Raw genomic sequence first — 22,234 nt, 5'->3', positions numbered from 1 at the left:
TCTGGCAGCGCTCAAGGAGGCGAGGAGGAGGTGGTCCGGGGCGGTGCTGATGAAGGCTGTCCTCATAAGTTACTCAAACACTGTATGCAAGCATTTTGTTTATTACTATGGGTTTTAACTATTTTCACGATGATTTCAAACAGATATAAGGAGTTATTGGCAGTAATTGAGCGTGATTGTTGGTGTTTAAAATTGATTTTCAATAAATGGATCCACAGCTGCTGCACTAACATGGTTTTTAATCTGCATTTAATGGTCTGAACATTGGCTGCATACATTAACACATTTAATGACATTATTCCAGACATCCTTCTATAATCAACCTTCTCATTATGAACCAATAGCCATGACTTCTATATGTAAAGGGCTGTAAAACAAGATGCAAATTAAGAGTCTGGTCATGACCAAACTCCTATTGACTAAAGTTATTGGAGAAAGCTACACAGAGTAAAAGGTGAAAGAACACAGAATATACAACATTTTACAACTAATAAAAAGCTCATTTTGTAAGGATATTTATTAGGATAAGCTCATCTGAAAGGTGTGCAAAATGGACAATGGACAATAAAACAGAATTTCACAGTATAAATCTTTATTGCTACTTGGCTTAATGTTAATTAAAAATACAGCTTTCTGCTCCAAACTAGACATAGCAGCTTTTCAAATAAAACAAAGTTTAAGGGGGTACGATTCTGGCTGACAGACAGCAAAAGTGCTCATTGTTAGTCCTATTCCTAAATAAAACAATTATCTAAACTAATGAATAAACATTGAACATGATGTTTTTTGCAGTATTCTGCATGCTAAAATAACAAAATATTGGATATGCTCCATTTTGTACAAACAAATCACATTTTGTATGTACTGTATGTATTTTATATTGATTTATATAGGGCATGCTTTAAACATTAAATACAGCAATAATTAGTACCTTAAAGTACAATGTGTAACAATTACTATAATTTTCAATTCTGTAATGGAGAAGGAAATATAAATTTGCATGAAACAATGAAGTACAAAAATAAACATCAGCTTCTTGGCATTGAGATAAAATATTCAAGCATTTCTAGAAAATAATGTACAGAAAGGAACAGTGATGAATGATTAAACATGGTTACTTTGGTCATATGTTAAACAACTGGAACATCCTCTACCAGTTTCTTTCACCATAACCACTCAACAATATGCATTCATACTTGTATGTGTGCATTTAGCCTAATCTCGCACTCTCTCACACACACACACACACACACACACACACACACACACACACACACACACACACACACACACACACACACACACCATGTACCATGAGTCATGACACAGGCAGCATGTTCATCTATTAAGAAATACAGTGAAAGAATGGATTGGCAATTTGAAAAACACTGATAGCCTTTTAATCATTCCCAACCTTTTGTGGATCGAGGCCCTCTTGAAAATCTTAACTCCTGCTTCTTAACTGTGCATTATTAAGCTCTGAAGTTTCAGCGCAACCTCGCCCTTAGGGAGAGAAGCAAAAATGTCAAGGTTTAAAAGAAAATACAACTTTTTCTAAACATTTTTTCTACATTAATGTATTATCAATAAAACTCGTAGTGTATTTGTGGGCAATCCTCACAGCCCACCAGTGTGGTCCTTGGCCCATAGGTTGGGAATGGTTAATATGCATACGCTTGTACACAGTTATGGTGTCTTGTCCACTAGAGAATTAAAGGGAATCAATCATATTATCCAAAACCTTGGACTTCACTGTACCCTGTGCTCCCTATAGTATTTATTTATACTAACTTTAGGCATATTTAAGTCTCTGTTTGATGACTAAATGCACAACAAATGTTTCTAAGTCTGGACAGTGATTAAGAAATTGTTTCTATGAAACCAGGGAAGAGTGAGAGAGAATGTACACATGCAGTTAAACTTGACTAATGGTCTGCAGATCCTAAACAAAACCCACATAATGCAAAATGTTTGCAAAAATAAAACCAAACACATACACGCACATTTACACAGGCACACCATCAGTTACTTCATTTTCATCCAGCTTGCTTTGCATATCTGTATGAGGAAAGTCATCAAGTCTTCATATTTTAGTGCCTCACTACAGTATGTGTATACAATAAGACAAACGAAAAGGCCCACTTCCATTTTCAGGAATGAATAAAGAAAAGCCCTTGTCCCAACTTATAAATGCAGTGTGAAAATGCCAAATGTGTGCAAATAGTTTTTAAAACATTAGCATCCGTCCCACAGCTCTAGCCATTCCAACATACCAGTGTAGAATGTACACAATATGGCTACACTTATAAGCACATCATATGTAGCAATGGTTTTGTGCCATTTCTTTACATTTGTCTTTTAATGGCCAAATTTCAAGTCCTTTAAGATTCTGTTTCAGAAGTTTTTAGCATCCCAGGGTTCTGTTTGAACCCTGAAATTTTGAGTACATAATTTGATGAAGATTGTAAAGACAAAATAAATCATGTTTCTGCAACAGTGGCATTTGTCACATTTGTGTCAACCTCTATGGGTCAACTGTATGGTACATGTTCATCACGACTCCAGAAATAACGTGTAGTGATTTGTGTGAGTTTTGGTCAAAATCAGTACTGTAGGAGTAGTAGAAAAAAGTATTTTGAAGAAATGGGCATGGCCTACTGTATATGGACAGTTGTGACAAGAGCCATGGAATCCAGGGGAAACTGGACTGGGCTGGTATAGCTGGTTTTCCGAAATTGGATCTGGACTCATGCATATTTGCACACACGCATGCGCGCGCGCACACACACACACACACACACACACACACACACACACACACACACACACACACACACACACTCTTCGTCCAAGATGTCCTGTAGTTTCAGCAACAAAGGGGCTTAGTACTCTTCTAAAGGAATTATCTAAGTAGTTTGTGACCTTAGGAGAAATAGTTCAGTATAATGACACAAAGACTTCCAAATAACAATTGAGAAGACTGCACTAGTGATACCTGTACTGTAGCCTAGGTGTATTAAAGTTAAATAGTTTTAAAGCAAAGCCCAATTTCTTGTTGTTTGTGGTGCTGATACCAAGATTCAAGAGTTAACCACTTGAACCCCAGCATGCCTATACTGGGGGAACTTTAGCAAATAAATAGCAACAAGCTCAAGTTCTCTCACAATGTTATTCAGTCAGTTCAGTTGAGATTAGGCTGAAAAAATACACTTATAAGATGAGTCAATTAAAAAGTTGAAGTGCTATTAGATCTGACTTCTATTGACAGAGTTTTACTCACATATATAAATCTGATACAGTGAGAGGTCATAATAATCCTAATTTGCATGACAGAATGTTTGTGTGTGTATGTATGTGTGTGTGAGTGTGTGTGTGTGTGTGTGTGTGTGTGTGTGTGTGTGTGTGTGTGTATGTATGTGTGTGTGTGCGCGCACACACACACACACACACACACACACACACACACTGTATATAGTACAAAGTTCTTTGAACAGTGTTTACAATTTTTAAATGAAAAATTCTTGAATAGCAAAATCAATCGAGTAATGAATCTATCAAGGCCTCATGACTGAAATATTTAACCAATGATTCCATAATAATGAAGAAAGATTAGAAGGGTTGGTATTTCTTCTTTGTTTTCTTTCCTTCTTTTTTGTAATAACCATAGACTGCAACTTAAATCCTAAATCCTCCCTCTATTTACCACTGATGCAAGTCACAAAGAGAAAATGAGAGGGTATAACATAGAACAGTAGTGCTTCTTTAAGGCGATATGGGAACATTGGAAGATCCAGCTACTGTATGCAAGAGCTACAATAACCAAATAATAGCTAGATGGAGCAACCACTGACACTAGTAATTACACCGGTTTGGCCTCCCTACAATCAAAGCAACCCTAGGTGCTGCTTTCTCTTTTGGCACAAGGCGAGGTGTGAAGGAATGGCTAGAAAGGGTTTTCTAGAACTACACAATAAGTGTCTGACAAACCAATGAATACTGCAATCTGCATTCAATTGTTTATCACCTATACTTGGCAAACATACACCTTCAGACGATGTAACTTTAGAATGATGATGTCAAACTATTGTGATGACTATTCAAGGTCAAGCTCTCAATTTCACTGTTTCTCAACAACAAGGAGTCCAAATGGACTTTTACATGGACAATTACAGGTCTGTAACTCAGATAGTGACCCTTACGGTTCCATTTGTAAACTCAGAGTTAAAAGTGAGGACTTTGTAGTGTAGATTTGGGTTCCAGTATTAATAGTTCTGATTCTCAACCTTTGTAATTTCAATGACTCCCTGTTATATATGCATTAGGCGGCTCAGACCGCTGGTCTAGCGGTCCGGGCACCTAGGCTCTAATGTAGCCCGCCTAACCTCGCAGGTTCGAGTCCCGTTCCTGACGATCTTTACAGCATGTCTCTCCCCTGTTTCCTTTGCATCGCCACTTTCCACTATAATAAAGGCAGAAAAGCCCACCAAAAATTAAGCCACTGTAAAATCCTCAGTGTTAACTTAACTCTGTACATGTGTACACTCTCTGAGTTACAGACCCGTAAGGATCCATTTGAAACCCTGGTGTTGCCTGGAATCCACTTCGAGAACCCCTGCCGTGACTGAATGGAGACACTTTGAAAGTAAAGCAGTAAAAGCACTGTACAGTATTTGACTGTATGGATTTTGAAAGTAAAGCACTGTACAGTACTTTACTGTAGTGTACGGAGAATGTTTGTAGCATGTTCTCTTAAAAGAAGGCATGATAAACCTTGTGTGGGAGACATGGACTGAAGAGGAAGAGCGGTGTCCCAATTATTATGAATGCTGTCGTTTGTTCAAAGACAACAACAACAACAACAACAACACACAGGGGCGTCACAAGGGGTAGGAAAGTGGGACTGAGTTACTGGGGCCCAAGGTGGAGGGGCCCTAATAACTTTAACTATTGAAAAATAGCAGGTATACAAGCTCACAGCGCGGCACTCGGTGCCGCGCTGCGAGCTTGTAGATCTGCTATTTTTGAAAAGTTGTGAAAATGTGTGAAAATCATTGAATACATGTATTTTTTAAGCGAACATTTCTAACTCAAATTTTGCTTCTGGGGGTCCCTGGAACTAAATATTTTGCGATCGGGGTCCGTGGCCAAATACATATCATCTTGGGGGTCCTTGACACAGGTTTCTTGCACACATTTTCACGATTTTTCAAAAATAGCAGATATACAAGCTCGCAGCGCGGCACTCGGTGCCGCGCTGTGAGCTTGTATATCTGCTATTTTTCAATAGTTAACATTCATGGGGGGCCCGCAGTGAATCCTTGTACCCAGGGCCCAGAATTTGGTGTGACGCCCCTGACAACACAAAAATCACATCCACCTATTGTCCTGGACTGGCACTCTCTCCATTTGGGTCACCCTACCTCTAGGGACCAGATCCTACCACACAATACAACATGTTTCTTTCCTGTATACAACAGGACCGACAACCATACTTTTAACTTGCTGCTGTGGATCTGTTGATAAGCTAGCCAGTAAAACCGTAAAAAAAAGAAGAAAAAAAAAAAAGACAAGATAAATCTATGGCTTGTCATAGTTGTCAGTCACTGCTGTAGATAGTTTGTCACACAGACTAACTGAATGCGCCGGTTAAGTATATTTTAGTGGAGAACTCGAGATAACAAATTTCAATGGGTAGCAGCCTCAAAAGAGCAACAAAAACAGTGTGTGTATTGACTAGAATTTGTCATCTATGTACCAGCAGAGTACACTGATATTTCATAACATACATACATATAAAGTATGTTTATTTGACATGTCTCTAAATAAATCCAGCCATGCCCTCATTGCGTACAGTACTTTGATAATTGTTTTGTTCAAATGACTCTTCCTAGATCTTCATTTGATTCTCTGATGACCATAAAAGATAATGCATTTGAATTTAACCTTTTGTTTTTCCCATGCAATTTGTAAGGACACTAATGAATCACACACCATCTCAAATTACATTGTTGCAAGGATTCTAAAACACATTGGCTTTACACGGTTACGAAAATTATGTTCTTATTATAATTTTTGGCAACAATTCAAAATTCATGTCCTTGCTAGCAAACATCCATGATTCCACGTGAAGTTGTGAACCAGTGCCTAAATTCAACAGACTGAAGCTCGATTCATACATGGTTGCACGACGGTGTCGCACGGCGAGAATAGCCGACATACAAGGTTTGCTATTCTCGGCCAACGGCCGTTCCCTGCCATTCCCAGACGTTCTCTGCACGTGACATGTCGCGCGACGGCGCATAAATTAGGCTTACGTTGAAACGTCACAACATTTTGAAGATTGATCACATCCTATACACAGGGCTCGGCACATACTGAATGGAAACATTTAACAATCCCACAGTAGCTTTTCTGGTTAATGTAAATGCAGTGATTTTGTTGTAAGTCTTTCTGTTCCTATGTGCCTTAGTAATTTGTACTGTCTCCTTTATTTCCACGGGATAAGGACTCTTCAAGCTAGAGTCCTGGGTGGCGACAGTGCAAACAGCTGCTCTGCAGGTTAGAAGGGTTGTTAGAGGAGGAGAGCAGCAGCTGTACCAGTGGTGTCCTCTTGGAGACACTGTCACACAGTGTTGTTCTCTTACACATTTAAACAGGAACACACGCATCCACAAATACAGTGCAGCTGGGAATGTCAATATGCTCTGGGCTGATTCATCTGCAGTAGGCACTTTTTCACCTTTCCTTTCTCAGGGATTTTCCTCCTGGACCTGAAAGACCCCCGGACCCCTGGAGAGGAGATTATTAGAGTGATCACACTCCAAAGGATCCCCAATTCAGGACAGCAATTTGATTGCTAGACCTTCCAAGTAAAGGGAAATGTTGCTGACTTGTTCTGCAATGTTTAATTCATGAGGTATTCCAGTTCAGGTATGGGGCTTAATTGTCCTTTGGAACATGTATTGCCGATTCCTTTCCACAACCTTTTTCATGGGTTGTGCCGTCGACGCCCCTCTCACACAGTTCCACCAGATTCAAACCGATTCAGATAAGTCGTTAGCTTAGAACGACGTGCTGACAGACATCACTTTCCCATCTCTCAATGTCCAACATATCTACCGTGTCTTGTTTGAATGGCAACTTGAATTTGAATATCCCACAGGTACCAGAAAGGCCTCCTCTGCTCTTGTTGCCATTGCGTTGGTGCTGTGCTCTGGCTCCCCTCTAGAGGGCAGTATCATACACCTCCTGCTGTAGGATGGGAGTGGGGCCTGCAGAAGGGGCCAGGAAAGAGGTATGGTCCCGCTGATGTAGCATGGGAGCAGGAGGGTGCGGGTGGTCCCATACGAGGTCTCTAATGGAAGGGGGAGTGGATGGTACTGGGGGACCTGAGACCACAGGGCTCTGGCCTCGCAGCTGCTCCCGGACATCCTGCTCCAGACTCGGGGGCACAATCAGTTGATCCTCTGGGTCCTGCTGGGCCGGAGCAGTGAAGTAGCCTGACTTCTTTTTGGGAGCCTCCAGGGCCACCTCGATGACGTTATGGCTGTCCTGAGGGTAGGGTTGTCATAGGGTTGATACATTGTTTATCTTACACGTCTCTAAATCAGGGGTCTTCAACGTTTTCAGGCCAAGGACCCCTTAGTCGAGAGAGTCCTCTTTGCCAAAAATAGCCGATCTACAAGCTCACAACGCCTCGCAACGTAGATCTGCTATTTTTGGCAACAGTTCTCAGAATATGGACACTAGGGTTCAAGTTGTTAATATAAAAAGGATTGGAAGATTTGGAGGACCCCCTGTAGTAACTCTGAGGACCCCCTAGGGTTCCCGATCCCCCTGTTGAAGACCCCTGCACTAAATAAATCCATTGATGCGAGTAACAATTTAACTGTTTTTGGCATAAAAATATATAAAAGACATATAAATGAAAATTACTTTTCTGTTTGCCTTTTAAGCTTTTTAAACACAATGACCATTTTATGCTTCCAACGTTATGCAAATTATTCCAATTATGCAAAACATAACTGCAATTATCCCAAATGATTGCGAGGAGGAGATCATGTGATAGTTATCACAGGGCTACCTGAGGGGCGACCACAGAGCCGTTGGACAGCTTCTTGCCAAAGAGGCTGGATGTGGACGGCGACTTCTTCAGGTCCGATATCTCTCTGCCGCAGACGGCCAGAAGGCAGCCGTTAGTGGCAGACACCACCACGCTGTTCTGCCTGCGCATCTTACCATTGGGGTAGTCAGAACCCCGCTTCTCCATGTCTGTGTCTTTGGGTTTCTTGGGCGCCCCAGACCGCAGCTGGAAAGCACAGCAATGGATGTCAACCTAGATAGGGAGAGACAGACAGACAGACCTTTATTGATACCACAGGGGAAATTCAGTGGCCAGAGGCTGGACAGCAGTTAAAGTACACCATTGTTGATGGTGGTTAGCCCATTAAGAAGACAAATGCCTTCTAAAACAGTAGTGGTCGCACTTTCAAGATTTTTCAAAAAATGTAAAAGAATAGCAGATATACAAGCTTGCAGTGTGGCACGAATTAACACGCTGTGAGCTTGTATAATGTGCTATCTTTGACTAAAAAAACACCAACGAATGATCGCATGCGACAGTATCTACACACCCTTTACAGTAAACTGCGCTATCCACAAACAAGACACACCCAATCACAAAGTGTCATCACAGTATCCCGCACTATGCATAAACAACTAGTGTTGTTATAAGACATCAACAGAACAAACACTCTGGTGTCAGTGCAGTGTCGACAGTACCTCCACCTCTAGCTTGCTGCCATTGGAGATCACACCTTCAAGTGGTAACTCGTCGTCGCTGTCCAGCCCGTTGTCAGACTGGTTACTGGAGAAGGTGGCGCTGGAGGGCTGCCGCTGGAACAGGACCGGGTGAGGCCCCGGCCCGGCCAAGCCGGGCACCATGACCCCTGCCAGCGTGGTGGCAGCGGGATGCAGGCTGCAGCGTCTCTCTGGCCGGGGCACAGGGCCTGAGTAGGCAGGGTTACTATTATAGTTAGTGGAGCACGTCACCCATTTTCAACTTTATCATCAGATAATTGGTTCTCATGCTCGTTATACATGTAAGATGGCCCCATTTATGTCTACTCACTCTGCGTCATATTGGTGGTCAGCACAGAAACCTGCCTATCAATAACATCATCGATGGGGATTCCGAGCTAATAGAATTACAAGGTTCTTGCATTAATAAAGAAATAAAACAAAAGTTTGAAATGACCAAACCTGCCTACTGATGATGTCACTGGTAGGCAGGTTTCTGAACTGTCCCTCCTCTGAGACACAGAACGAGTAGACAGAAATTGTGCCATCTTATAATGGGCAATTGAGACCAAATGAAAATCAGTTGAAAACTAGTGATGTGCTCCTTCAACTCTTTCACTGCTAGTGACGGGTATGTTTGTCAAATTGCCAGAGGTCCACAGTGGTTTACGATAGTGGCCACTCTACCGCACCGTCAGTGTTCCCGGAACTACAATTCCCATGATCCAAACGGAATTTACGTCATCCCAAAAACCTCCTTTCGGCCCAGACCAATGTTATGAATTTCAGGAAAATGAATATATCTCGGATTCTTTCTTTCTTCTGCGTTTTTGGTCAAAACAAGCATTTTTTATTGGACCATAACTAAAGCACGGATGATCTTGGTTATATTTTGTATTTTCCGGGAAAAAAAGAAAAGACGATCGCCGGCCCCTGCAGACAGCTTGTGTTTACGTCTGGTCACATCATGGTGTCAAAAAAATAAATTCTAAAAGCCCACAAAAAATGAATTCTAAACTATAATAACCTTGTGAGGAGGTTTGCTCATCGGAGGCGGTGGACCCTGCTTCACTGCCCACCTCGGAGGCCGACGTCTCACTGTTGAACTCGGACACGACGCCGCTGCTGGATGAGGGAGTGACCGGGTCACCACCTGGGCCGGGCATCAACGAGGCCGGTAAGGCGGTGGGACCCGGGGGCCCTCGGGGCTCAGTAGCGGCGGTAGAGAGCGACGGCTCACACGTGCAGCCGTCTTCACTGAGGTGTAGAGACACCACCACGGCTCCGATGTTGTCTTTGCAGCCATAGCTCTGGGCTAAGGAACAGAGCTTCTTAGCGGCAGCGCGTGGATCGCGCACGGCCTGAACAGTACGCACAGCCTCGTGGTAGGAGACCCTTTCAAACAGAGCTCGGTTACCCAGGATCAGGAACTCGTCTTGGGGACAGAGGGGCTCGGTGTGCACCCAGGGCCTGGGCAGTACCCATGGAGAGAGATAAGAGCAGCCCAGCAGGCGAGAGCAACACGTCACTCCGCTCACCTTGTTATCCTGCAAACATTGTTTTAATATTCTAATAAGAATAGAGATAAACATGTATATTCATGAGTAGAACACAGTGTATGGTGAAGGGTTTAATTCCAAAGGTGAATCTGGAAAAGTATAAAGAGTTTGCTACCTATAAAGTCAATATTTTCATAATCTCTCAAGTAGACAGATAAAACTTTATTTTTAAACTGAATGGGTTCCCAGATTAATATTATCATAATGCTGATATGGTCATTTTATCCTCAAAAACATGTTTTATAGGCAATGCTACTTATTAGTTGAGCCTTGATGCGATTGCTAAACTATCGTAAATGAAGCTGTCTAGTTATGTGCTGTACAGTATGTCACTCTGTCACTCTAACTGGGTACACTGTATCACAGGGGTCAGCAACCGTTTTGAAATGAAGTGCCATGTTTTTATTTTCTAGATAATCAGTGTGCCATGTCAACATACATTTTAATGACACACCATCAAACATTCTGACATATTTTTGATTGGCAGGACATTGTTATAACAATCATTAGACTCAGCAATAATCCACCTATCTCCCCGACTCCCTTCCCAATCAGAGTTCAGAGTCCTCCCCTGTGCCAATGTTGGCACCCGTGCCTAAGGTTGCCTACCCCTGATGTATCATAATCAAATCACTACACACCTTATAATGAGTCAATCAATATCTTACAAATGGTGTAATTTGGTGGTCAGAGGTCAGGAAAGTGTGTTATTGATTAATACATTGTTGTAAACAGCGGCTCTAAAAGTTGCATTGTGATGCGCCGTGAGCTTGTAGATCAGCTATTTTCACTATTTTAGAAATTTTGGGAACCGTTTAGCCTATAATTACATGCCCAAAATAGAGATTGATTACGATTTTGTTTTTAAATATTCGATTAAATCGATTAGTATGATAACTAGTGTATTACCTCAGTGATGATGGCTTTGGCTAGTTTGACCCTCTCCATCTCCTCAGCGCTGTTCTCCAGGCTGAGGACCTTAGAGAGGGCTAGAGGCTGGCCGTCCCGGCACAGTACTGCCTGGCAGGTGCCCACGTTAGCCACGGTCAGGCTGAACAAGCCTCCTGGCTCCCCTAAAGGCTCATGATGGATGTAACACAGCAGGGCAGAGGCTCCCAGTTTCTGGCCAGCCATGCCTAGTTTCCTGTACCATACAAACACAAACACAAACACGCGCACACGCGCACGCACGCACGCACACACATTACACCAGCTTCATAGCCTTAAAGCAGCTGTTCGCTGCCTCGACATCAACACAGCACAATGATCAGTTTGTTAAAGAGAAACATTGTTGATATACTGATGACAATAATTATCTACAATAGTTTTATGCAGATGTATGTACTATATTAGATCAAGATGTCAAGGGCCCCCAAATAGATATGTATATGGCCTCAGGACATTTTTTCAACATAAGATATCCAGTCATAAAAATGCTATACTATCTTTGTAACTACAGGAAAGAAATACAAAAAACAGCCATGCAGAATTAGTATGCAAGTATAAAAATATCAAGGAAATTGCTTATCCTACTCCAGCAAGGAAGGGACTATTATAGATCGTATGCCCCGACACAAGTTATCCAAACAAACAAAACAAAAACAAATAGGCAGAAAGGAAAATAGATAAAATAAAATAAATAAATGAATACTAATAATGATACACGTAGATGGCCTAATTTCAAATAGCCAAACACTAAAATAGGTTTAAGTTTTAAGTTTTTAACAATCTTCCTCATTTTGCCGGGGACACCCTGAAACCTCCGGGTCCCCAGAGACCACTTTGAGAAGCAGTGTATTTATTAGATAATCCTACCTGTGTGAGGTGAGAAAGGTATTGCACATGTACACGCTGTCCACACTGGAGCGCTGTAATTCCTCAGATAGCACATCTCCCATGGTGCACTGCAGTAGTCGAGGCACTTCCTCATTGCGGTCGCCGTCAAAGATGCCATAAGCTGCCTCTACACCACTGTCCCCGAAACGATCCACTGCCAGCACAGACACACACAACCTGTCCACAGCAAAGCACATACATTAACAAGGGGTAAGTACATTTACACTTAGTGCTGTACTTAAAGGGATATAACACTTTCAAATAAAATAAACATTAAACAAATATATACTGTATATACATAAAAAAAGTAAAACGTAATGGAAAAATCAACGCCCTCTCACAAATTATAATATCCTTCTAATGGGTGAGGGGGCTGTGATTTTCAATTTTACAATAGTTTATACAGGCAAATATTGCACTTTTTACCCCACTACAATTATTTGACACTCAAGTTACTTAGTTTATTCATACAAAACATATATTAACCACTTAAGCCCTATGTTATACTTCAGCTTTTTTTAAATACACCTGTCACATTGCGATGAGTTATAATATATATATATTTTATACCAATAGCTTTGTACGTAAAAGTTTGAATACAGGCCTTTTACTCGTAAGAGTAATTTCTATGTTGTGGTAATGATAAATAAAAGTAAAAGTACTTCTTCCACCACTACATACAAATGACACAATCCCTCTCATGCTGTAGAGATAGAGAGGTAAAGCTCATGCATACTTCAGTATGCTTATAGAAACACTATGGGGTGAATGCTGATACAAGACACTGCTGCGTGGGCCCCATGGGGTGGCCAGGAGCCCTGAAAAGCAGCCAGGCAACAGTAGTCTCATCATTAATGATGCACTACAAGCTGTTTTATAGCCATTAGATGCACAGGAAGTATTTGACTACACCACTTTGTGTACTCAACTTAAACAAGACCCACAGACGGATGAAAGATATTCCACTTCTATCAGGCAATGTATTCACTGGCAAGTAACACATCCACTCTCCTACTGTACAGCTATTAAGCACAATAAGGATAACTATAAATATGTTGTTTAAAAAATTGTTCTAACTGAAGTGGATGGCAGAGTCTAGTCTACACCACAGCTGTTACGACAACGAAAGGCGTCAAACTAAACCGATTGGATCACTTTCAGAACGACTTTATGAACGATGCGCTTATGAACGCATGTGTTGAAAGCTTGTCGATTTTTAATTTCACCAAGGCTTGTAACACTGATAATTCTACTGGGTAGGAGTTAAATCATCACTAAGATTTTTTTTCTCAAACAAGGCTTCACAAAATGATGAAACCAAGACAGTGGAAAGTATGGTTTGGTTTCCATTGCTCACTTGTTTCTTTGACCACTCATTTCAGTGTAACCATGTTTCCATAGAGTGGGTGTGACCACTGAGTCTCCTGTTGTGGTGGCTGACTTCTGGTCCAGCTTCAGAGTGGTGATGTGACTGAAAACACAACAAAGAAGGAAAGAAAAAAGAGTGTATTATGAATCGGGACCCATTTCTGCATCATGCAACAATTCTTATGGGTTATGAGTAAAACAATAATTTTACATTTCCTATATTTAGCTAAAGTGTAAAATAACTAAGGCCCCTCCACCTTGGGCCCTAGTAACTCAGACGCCCCTGGTCTCACCTGAACAGATTGAGGGTTTTGTGTTCCAGGATGAGGCTGCTGTTGGCCGTCAGGTCCAGCTCCTGCAGGGAGGCTGGCAGCGAGTCAGGCAGCAGGATCTCTGTCAGCTCATTACAGCTCAGGTCCACCAGCTACAGCACATGCACACACAAAAGATATATATGACAGTTTGCTTTCATAACTAAACACACACGCAAGCATGCACGCACGCACGCACACACGCACACAGATATTTCTACTTTGGCTATTTTTTGAAAAATCTTGAAATTGAGAGTGAAAGTGGTTACGTTAAGCGTGGAAAAATAACAGTTTTGGAGATAAAAGGGCTCCTCCAGACAGCGAACATTCATATTAAGGGGCGGCATTGCTGAATGGTTAGGGAGCCTGCCTGGGGAACCAGAGCCCCTGGTTGTCCCAGGTTCGATTCCAGGCCAGGGTAGCAATGCCGTTGTGTGACCCTGAGCAAGACTCTTAAATCCTAATTGCTCACACGCTCCTTGTGGGCAGTGGGGTTGGGCTGAAAATACTGAATTTCCCTCGCGGGAGGAAATAGTATCTATGATATTGTGGTTAGCCACTTTCAATCTGACCTCTCTATTTGAGGGAATGTCATTATAGGCAAAGAATTACACCCAGTGTTAAGTGGGTGGTGCTATTTATGATTTCATTAAGTGTCCCACAAAGCTTGGCCAATGTGATCTTCGGCGTCCCTTTTCTCTCGACAAAACGGACAAAGCCAGATGTACCGGTAGGAGCGGTTGGCTCCTTACAGTCCTTACAGGAGCACCACTAAAAAATAGCATGTACAAAAGATATCACCACCTACAATAGACACCAACCCCTATTCCACGACCACCTAAACAGGCACACGTCCTACCGAGCTAGCACAGTCCAGCTCAGTGTAGTGTGTGTAAACCACGTTTTATCTGTCAAGTAACTTACAACTACTTGCGACAATCACACCTGAGTGTCACAACTGCAAACCCTGCAAAACTAACAGATCTTCAAGCCCACAATGTGTTGTGATGTGGGCATGTCATAAGCTTTTATTCCCACCTTTTTTCACTATTTGTATGCAACACTCTCGTAAACAGGCCTTAAGCGGTTAAAGGAGTAGTTCACCCCCAAAATGACTTTTTTTCTATTTATTTGAGATTTGAGTTCAATAATATTTTTTGTATTTGTGGCATTCCTAAGACAAAAAATGTATTATAGTAAATGTACCCCCATTGATTCCGGATGGGGACCAAAATGCATTTGGGTCCCCATCCGGAATCAATGAGGGTCAATTTATTGTAATCAAATAATTGTCATAGGAATGCAAAAACCTAAAAATATTATTGAACTCAAATCTCCAAGGCACGAGTAATCAATAGAAAAAAAGTCATTTTGGGGGTGAACTACTCCTTTAAGAAACAAACAACAAAAAAAGCAGTGTCTGACCTTGATCTCAGGCAGGTTGAGGATCTCGGGGAAGACAGTGATGTGGTTGGAGTGTGCTATGAGGGTGTGCAGTCTCTTACAGCTGGACACAGTGGAGGGGATGCTCTTCAACTTGTTGCCACTTAGATTTAACTCCTCCAGTAGCTCCAGTTTGCTTAGCTTACTGTGCACACAAAGAACAGTGGCGGAGAGTTAAACTGCAGTCAAATACAGATACATTTGGGGGTCCTTGAGATAAAAAGGCTATATGTCACCTAGCAGGAAAGGAGAGAAGTTGGTTGTAGGCGATGTGCAGAACTCGTAGGTTGTGGTGTCCCACCAACACAACAGCACAGTTCTCATTCAGCTTGTTCCCCGTCAGGTACAGTTCCTGGAGTGTGCTGAGGCTCTCCTCTGATTGGCTGCTGGGAGGAAGAGTCTCCAGTGCATTGGCCGACATGTTTAGGTATTTTAAACTAGGAGACAGGACAGACAGACACGCACACGCAAACATTATCTTAAACTGATAAATACTGTAAATAAACACTGGTTTCACATCAACATTATATTTAAATTTAACCTTTAAACAAAATAAAAACATATCTCTCCCAAATACTGTTACAACTCTTAGGAAACTCTGCCCAAGAATCCCACATGGCACAAAGTGGTCGTGGTAAACCGTCATAAAAGTGCATTAGAGCACTTTAAGTAGTAATGGGTGTTCAGTGATTTACCGTACAGGAAAAAGGGAGATACCTAAGGTTCAGGTTACTGTCTGGACTGAATCAATGGGACACTCCCTGACCCTATTAGACAATAACCCCATAGCCCAAATCATTATATCTCCTTCTCAATGGGTTTTGTGCTAGATCAATGGACTGCATAAAGATATTGTTTTGATATTGTATAGCGAACTGAATTAGACATTCTTACACCCACATACCTGTTGACAGATGCATTCCTCTGGGCTAAGTTTAAAAGAGACACAGTATGTCAGAGCTAGACAGTGAAATCTGCAGTGTTGTTTTATCTCTGAGCTTTTACATTGATATCGCAGCCCTGCTGGTAAAGTGGAAGATAGATGAGGAGAGAGAGAGAGAGAGAGAGAGAGAGAGAGAGAGAGAGAGAGAGAGAGAGAGACAGACAGACAGACAGACAGACAGACAGACAGACAGACAGACAGACAGACAGACAGACAGAGACAGACAGACAGACAGACAGACAGACAGACAGACAGACAGACAGACAGACAGACAGACAGACAGATCTAGAGACACTCACTTTAAGGCCTTGTAGAAGAGGCTATCAGGAAGCTGGGTGATGTTGTTGTGCTGGAGGTCCAGTGCTTCCAAGGGGACGTGGTCCAGCAGGTCAGGAACACTCTGCAACCGATTGTTCCCCACCAGCAGCTTCCTGACACTCAGGCTGTTCAGCAGTCTACCACACAATGATAAGACCATGCTGTTAAGCAGTCTACCACACAATGACAAGACCAGGCTGTTCAGCAGATATACATGATCTTCTCCAAGACACAGGCAATGTGACTGCCCCTCGCTACTGGAACAGTCCCAGAAACCTTGGGTTTGAACCATCTGTGGGTGTTGCATGTTGCAGAATGTTGCAGAAGTCATATTTGTGTGCTCAAGCAGTCAAGCTCCCCCCCAGTTGTCAATGTGGGCCACGTCTTCCAGTGCAAAGACACTGTGTTGAAGACAAGCATCAATGTCGATAACAGAGCCCTCCAAAGGAGGACGTCTTGTGTCCTACTGCCACAACATCTTTCTTCTCTCTCAACCAGTTTCTGTCTTTGACTGTGAACGTCTAGTCATGTTCAATATATGCAAAAGCTTATACAGTAGTATAAGTATAGTCACACACAACACATCAAGTCTTTCATGACATCCAGGTTTGTCAAAATTAGCTTGGGGGTTCTTTCCTTTCCGCTGTCGCAAACATGCTTGCACTGGTTGTGAGGGATAACGTCTGGGTTTCTGCTCTGCTGGTATTCTGTCCCCATAACCCTAAGTGGATATAATACATTTTTACGGGCTTTTCCTCCTTTATTTTACTGTGGAAGAGTGATAGGAAACAGGGAAAGAGAGAGGGGGAGTGACAAACAGCAAAGATCGGCGAGCTCGGGAATCAAACCCTGTTACTGGCCCTAACTACACAAATGAGTATGACTTAATGATGTATCATGTATACAGTCTGTGAGTGACATCATGCAATATCATTGTCATAATGACAGGGGAAACAATAGCCAAGCTTATAGAGCCAGGTTGAAAACAATCTCCTTTTACTTCATGTCACTCTGTCATCTCATCACGGAGACGCAAACATAGATATTTTATGTCTATTTCTTCATTACAAGCGTGTGTGTGTGTGTGTGTGTGTGTGTGTGTGCACAATGCACATGGGTGTGTCTACAGGCAAACATCTTGCAAGCGCTACATAATCAATTAACCAAAGAAAAACATTCTGTAAGCCAGTTGATAGCATAATATTAGGCACTGAACATCTCTGCGTGTACATATTAGCTGCATGCTTTGAGCCAAGTACTCAATTGCAAGACAGAAAGTCAACATTGACTCTAGGGCTGCAATTATCGATTATTGTATTGATATATATGTCTTTTGTGGCAAAAAGCAGATCTACAAGCTGACAACGTGTTGCATCGTGTTGTGAGCTTGTAGAGCAGCTATTTTCACATCGCCAAAGTATGACCAATTTCACATTGGCCGTGAAATGACCAATTACAAGCCATCATAATCTATAATTGTGTATATTTGGCCCAATTAAATGATTTTGAGCATGAGAAGCAGACTTTGTTCTGGGTCACTAACCTGGAAGATATTTCAGACAGGAGGTTGTGTGTGACGTCCAGCACCTCAACCTTCCTGCTGTCACACACCCAGTCTGGAAGGTACTCCAAGAGGTTCCTGCCACAACAAGCACACACGCACACGCACACGCACGCACGCACGCACGCACACGCACACGCACATGCACATGCACACGCACACACACACATTCACCCACAAACACACATGCATGCACAGAAATTAGGGAGGTTAGGCAGAAATGGGCGTGGCTTTACATCATGACCAAGGAATCAGGGGGGATTTGGGATTATATGACCTACCATTGAGTTACAGTCAGCACAACTTATACAACTAATACAAGTCTGTATAAGTTGTGCTCCTCCCTTGTCACAAGTAAGTCTGAAGAAGAGCAGTGTGCTCGAAACGTCACAACCTGTATTTGGTGCAATAAAAGCACCAAATTTTGTGAGCCCTCAGTGTGCTAGCGTTTTATTTATTTTTCTAGTATCTACTCGTCTCAGCACCTGCCCAACTTGGGTCATGGATGTGCATGTCATACCTCTTTTCATGTATTAGTGTGCATGAGAAGTTCATTTTATTACATTTTGTGTAAATGTACTAATTGTTTTATTAATTTGGTGTGTAATAAGTTGGATAATGAATGTTGAGAAATAAACCCCTTCAGGGTGATAAAGACTTATTACCCAACAATGTCCTGCAGACCATTCATATTGTATTGTTGTTGTTAGCACCGTCTTGTGGAACATGCCCCACTCACATTTCACTGGACCCTTGATTGATTCTTGACATGAATCAATGTTAAAATCTATCCTGTAACCACATTGTGTTGCTTGCAAGCCCCTTACACCTTTCAATATGCCAATCATAGTATAAACCCAGTATGATTAAGAACATGATGTTTTTAGAACCAGATGTTTTTAGAACACATGTAAAAACAATGACAGCCCTCACCGTGATAGGTCCATGTGTGTCAGCTGGTTGGGCACTGGGTACACATTGATTGTAGTCAGGCCTGTCGGTAGATAATAGTAAAAATCTGAAGTCAGTAAGAAGAATACATCAAGGATTGTAGGGAATGTCTTTACAGGATTTAGAAAAACTTGTCCATGCATTCATCTTCAGTAGACTTGACTACTATAACGGTGTCTTTAGAATTCTCCCTAAAATAAAATCGATAAAATCGACACATCTGCAACAAACTCCCTGCGAACTGCAGGTCTGCTACAACTCTGTTCTTTTTGATCACAGCTATATATCTTTCTGTTTGCCGCAGCCTAATGTTGAGATTTATTTACTTTTACTCCTTTATTTTATTGCATTCAAAAGTGCTTTTATATAGTGATCAGGGGTCACGTTAGTCCGGTAATTGCCGGTTTTGACAGATATTTTATGACAAAGACCGGAAAATATAAATCTTTCTGGATATCCTGATAAAAACCAAATATCAATCAAATGATAATCTCTCTCTCTCTCTCTCTCTTTCTTATAATCTGTGTATATATCTGTGTATATAATGACACAAAGTGACATAGCTCTGTTTACACAATGCTGTACCCCCTCCAACTATATATACGACACGTTTACCAATTTTCAACATTATTATATTTTTACACTTGCTTTGACAATGTAAACGTATGTTTTCTCATGCCAATAAAGCCCCTTAAGTTAATATACTGTATGTCCCAGACATTTCAAAAGAGAAGGCACAACCACTAATTAACAACAATGCACACGCATTTGAAATGAAACATCCAAAAAACACGGATGCTTAAGACCTTTCACAACAATGGACTGTTGCATCCAGATGAAACACAACCTTAATCATAAAGGTTGACGCGTTAAAACGTTACCACTTGATCAGCTGGGCCACGTTATGAAAGATTAATCTGAAGTAGGCCTACCCATTTTTGAGCAGTAGGCTACCCTTTGATTGTTTGTTGTTCTGAAGGAAATGTGTTAAAACGCAACGTACAAATTATTGAGAAACCATTGCACATGCTCAATGTGCAAATGGTAATGTTGGTAATTAATGTATTTGTGCAAGATGACCCTGATATATAATGTGTATATACTAATTATGTTCAATCAGTTCAATCCAAAATATAATGCTTAGGCTGTGTTAGGCTGCATTTATGCACCTGCTTGTCATTAATGCAAACAAATATCTGTAATTATAACTGTAATTTTTATCAGATGTCCGGTAAATTGTAATCATGCCGGACATTGGGACCGGCAGTTTAAAATCCTAGCGCGACCTCTGATAGTTATAGTGCTGTATAGTGCTGTTATAATGCATGTCTTCTCCTTAATCTTTTATAAACAGTAAAGCACATTGAATAACTTTGGTGTTGAAATGTACAAATAAACTTGCCTTGCCTTACAGATCGGTAGTCAAGCATCTGAGCCACTCATACGTCTGTTTATTATGTAACTGTAGAGCCAAGGGGCCTGAAGCCACAAGGGGGGTAGAAGGTAAAATACAAACAAGCTAAAATTAATTTCCCTTACGGTTGCTGCTGGCATTAAGCATGCGCAGGGTGAATCCACTGAGAGTCAGTGTCCCCAGTTGGTTGCGTTGGCAGTGCAGGGTCTCCAGGCTGCAGACGGGGCTGAGATCCAGGCAGGACAGGCTGTTGTCCCTCACGTCTAGCTGGGTCACCTGGTTCACTGTCACCAGGGTCTCACATCTCACCCAGCGCAGCCCGTTAAGTCTACATTAATGGAGCAGTCAGGGGTGTCGCAAGGGGAGGAAAAGTGGGACTGAGTTACTAGGGCCCAAGGTGGAGGGGCCTTCATTATTTAATACTTTAGGTATTGAAAAATGGCAGATATACAAGCTCCCAGCGTGGCACTCGGTGCCGCGCTGTGAGCTAGTATATCTGCTATTTTTCAATAGTTAAAGCACAAAATAATGCATAATAATTCGTTCCCAGTCTAAATGGGTTAAACCCCCTCCCCCTATGAAGAACATTCATGGGGGCCCCGCAGTGAATCCTTGTACCCAGGGCCCAGAATTCGGTGCGACACCCCTGCATGCAGTAACATTCATACGTTGCTTTATGATTCTGCCACTTGTGGAGAGTGAAGGGCTCTGCAGAAGGGGTGAGCGAGCGTGAGACACAAGTTACTGCGCCTGTGTCCTCGCTTGGATCAGCAGGGTCGCACAATCGCACTGCACTTATCATATCAACACACAGACAGAAATATTTCTCTGCGAGTAGACGGCAGACAATCTAAACCTTCTTCAGCTGTGTCAAATCATTGTCCTGCGTGTAGACTAGAGTAGAAAACACTTGACCACAATCCAGCTCTTGTCACGTGTGCGTGAAACGAGCATGAACGCAACAGTTTAACAGGACTGCAGACGATTGCCGCTCCACATGACAGATTGCCCGCATCTCCATACCTGCTCGCCTCTCGTTGAAAATGAATTAAGACGTGTCTCATTTCAAAACCACAGGTTAAAGACTTTAATACAATATGAAAAAAGCAAATTGGGTCTTTACAGGTCAATAGGATCCATTCATTTCCGAAGCACTTAACTGAGACTTGCAGCAATTAGAATGGTTTTGACCCCGTAACCGAGGGACAATATTTCGGATCCGGCTAGAGTCTCGGGTCGGGTCCTGTGCTTCCCTCTACACTAGGGTCAGATGTCAAAACTAGTTATAATCTTTCCAAAAATGTACTTCTAACTTTTGTTTTAGATATTTTTTAAATTTACTGTATATTGAATGATCATTAGCACATAAAGTAAATGATGCTCATTCTCTCATACAGGCTGATGTCAGTTTATGTAATGTTCACTGCTTTCACAGGCAGAAGAGATGCAGCCCCTGCAGACCCTCCCACTCCCTCTAAACAGAACAGAACCGCTGCTTTTATATGGCAGCTAGGGCTGTAATCTAGCCCTGTTTTAGGGATTCGAACTTCGGGGGGATTTTCGGAACGAACCATCGAACCTTCGATGGTTCGTTCAATTGAATAAAAACCGAACGTTCGGACGTTCGAACCATCGAACGTACTGTACCTTTAAACAGTGTAGGAAACTAGGAAATGTTTTAAATGCGCTGTTTTATCCATTGAAAACGTGTGGATGCGTGGCCGCATTAAC

At 42.0% G+C, this 22,234-nt stretch overlaps 1 protein-coding gene across 1 annotated transcript in view; it reads right to left on the bottom strand.

Moving 5' to 3' along the window:
• Positions 1-7,224: 7,224 nt before the first annotated feature.
• Positions 7,225-22,234, bottom strand: part of phlpp2 (PH domain and leucine rich repeat protein phosphatase 2) — a gene marked incomplete at its 3' end in the record, with an annotated part of 74,912 nt that continues 59,902 nt past the window's right edge. Inside the window, exons 9-22 of the mRNA XM_080729234.1 lie at positions 20,629-20,831; positions 19,072-19,132; positions 18,121-18,216; positions 16,559-16,714; positions 15,553-15,753; positions 15,299-15,461; positions 13,856-13,986; positions 13,552-13,665; positions 12,174-12,371; positions 11,268-11,502; positions 9,827-10,346; positions 8,782-9,008; positions 8,084-8,335; positions 7,225-7,551 (exon numbers count right to left, since the gene is read on the bottom strand). Coding sequence (XP_080585360.1) covers positions 7,225-7,551; positions 8,084-8,335; positions 8,782-9,008; positions 9,827-10,346; positions 11,268-11,502; positions 12,174-12,371; positions 13,552-13,665; positions 13,856-13,986; positions 15,299-15,461; positions 15,553-15,753; positions 16,559-16,714; positions 18,121-18,216; positions 19,072-19,132; positions 20,629-20,831 — 2,884 coding nt within the window. The remainder of the gene's footprint in view (positions 7,552-8,083; positions 8,336-8,781; positions 9,009-9,826; positions 10,347-11,267; positions 11,503-12,173; positions 12,372-13,551; positions 13,666-13,855; positions 13,987-15,298; positions 15,462-15,552; positions 15,754-16,558; positions 16,715-18,120; positions 18,217-19,071; positions 19,133-20,628; positions 20,832-22,234) is intronic.

The sequence above is a fragment of the Nannobrachium achirus genome (assembly GCF_963921795.1).
Source record: "Nannobrachium achirus genome assembly, chromosome: 7".
Taxonomy (NCBI): domain Eukaryota; kingdom Metazoa; phylum Chordata; class Actinopteri; order Myctophiformes; family Myctophidae; genus Nannobrachium; species Nannobrachium achirus.
The sequence above is the reverse complement of the archived record's forward strand: the minus strand, read 5'-3'. Positions and strand labels throughout refer to the sequence as shown.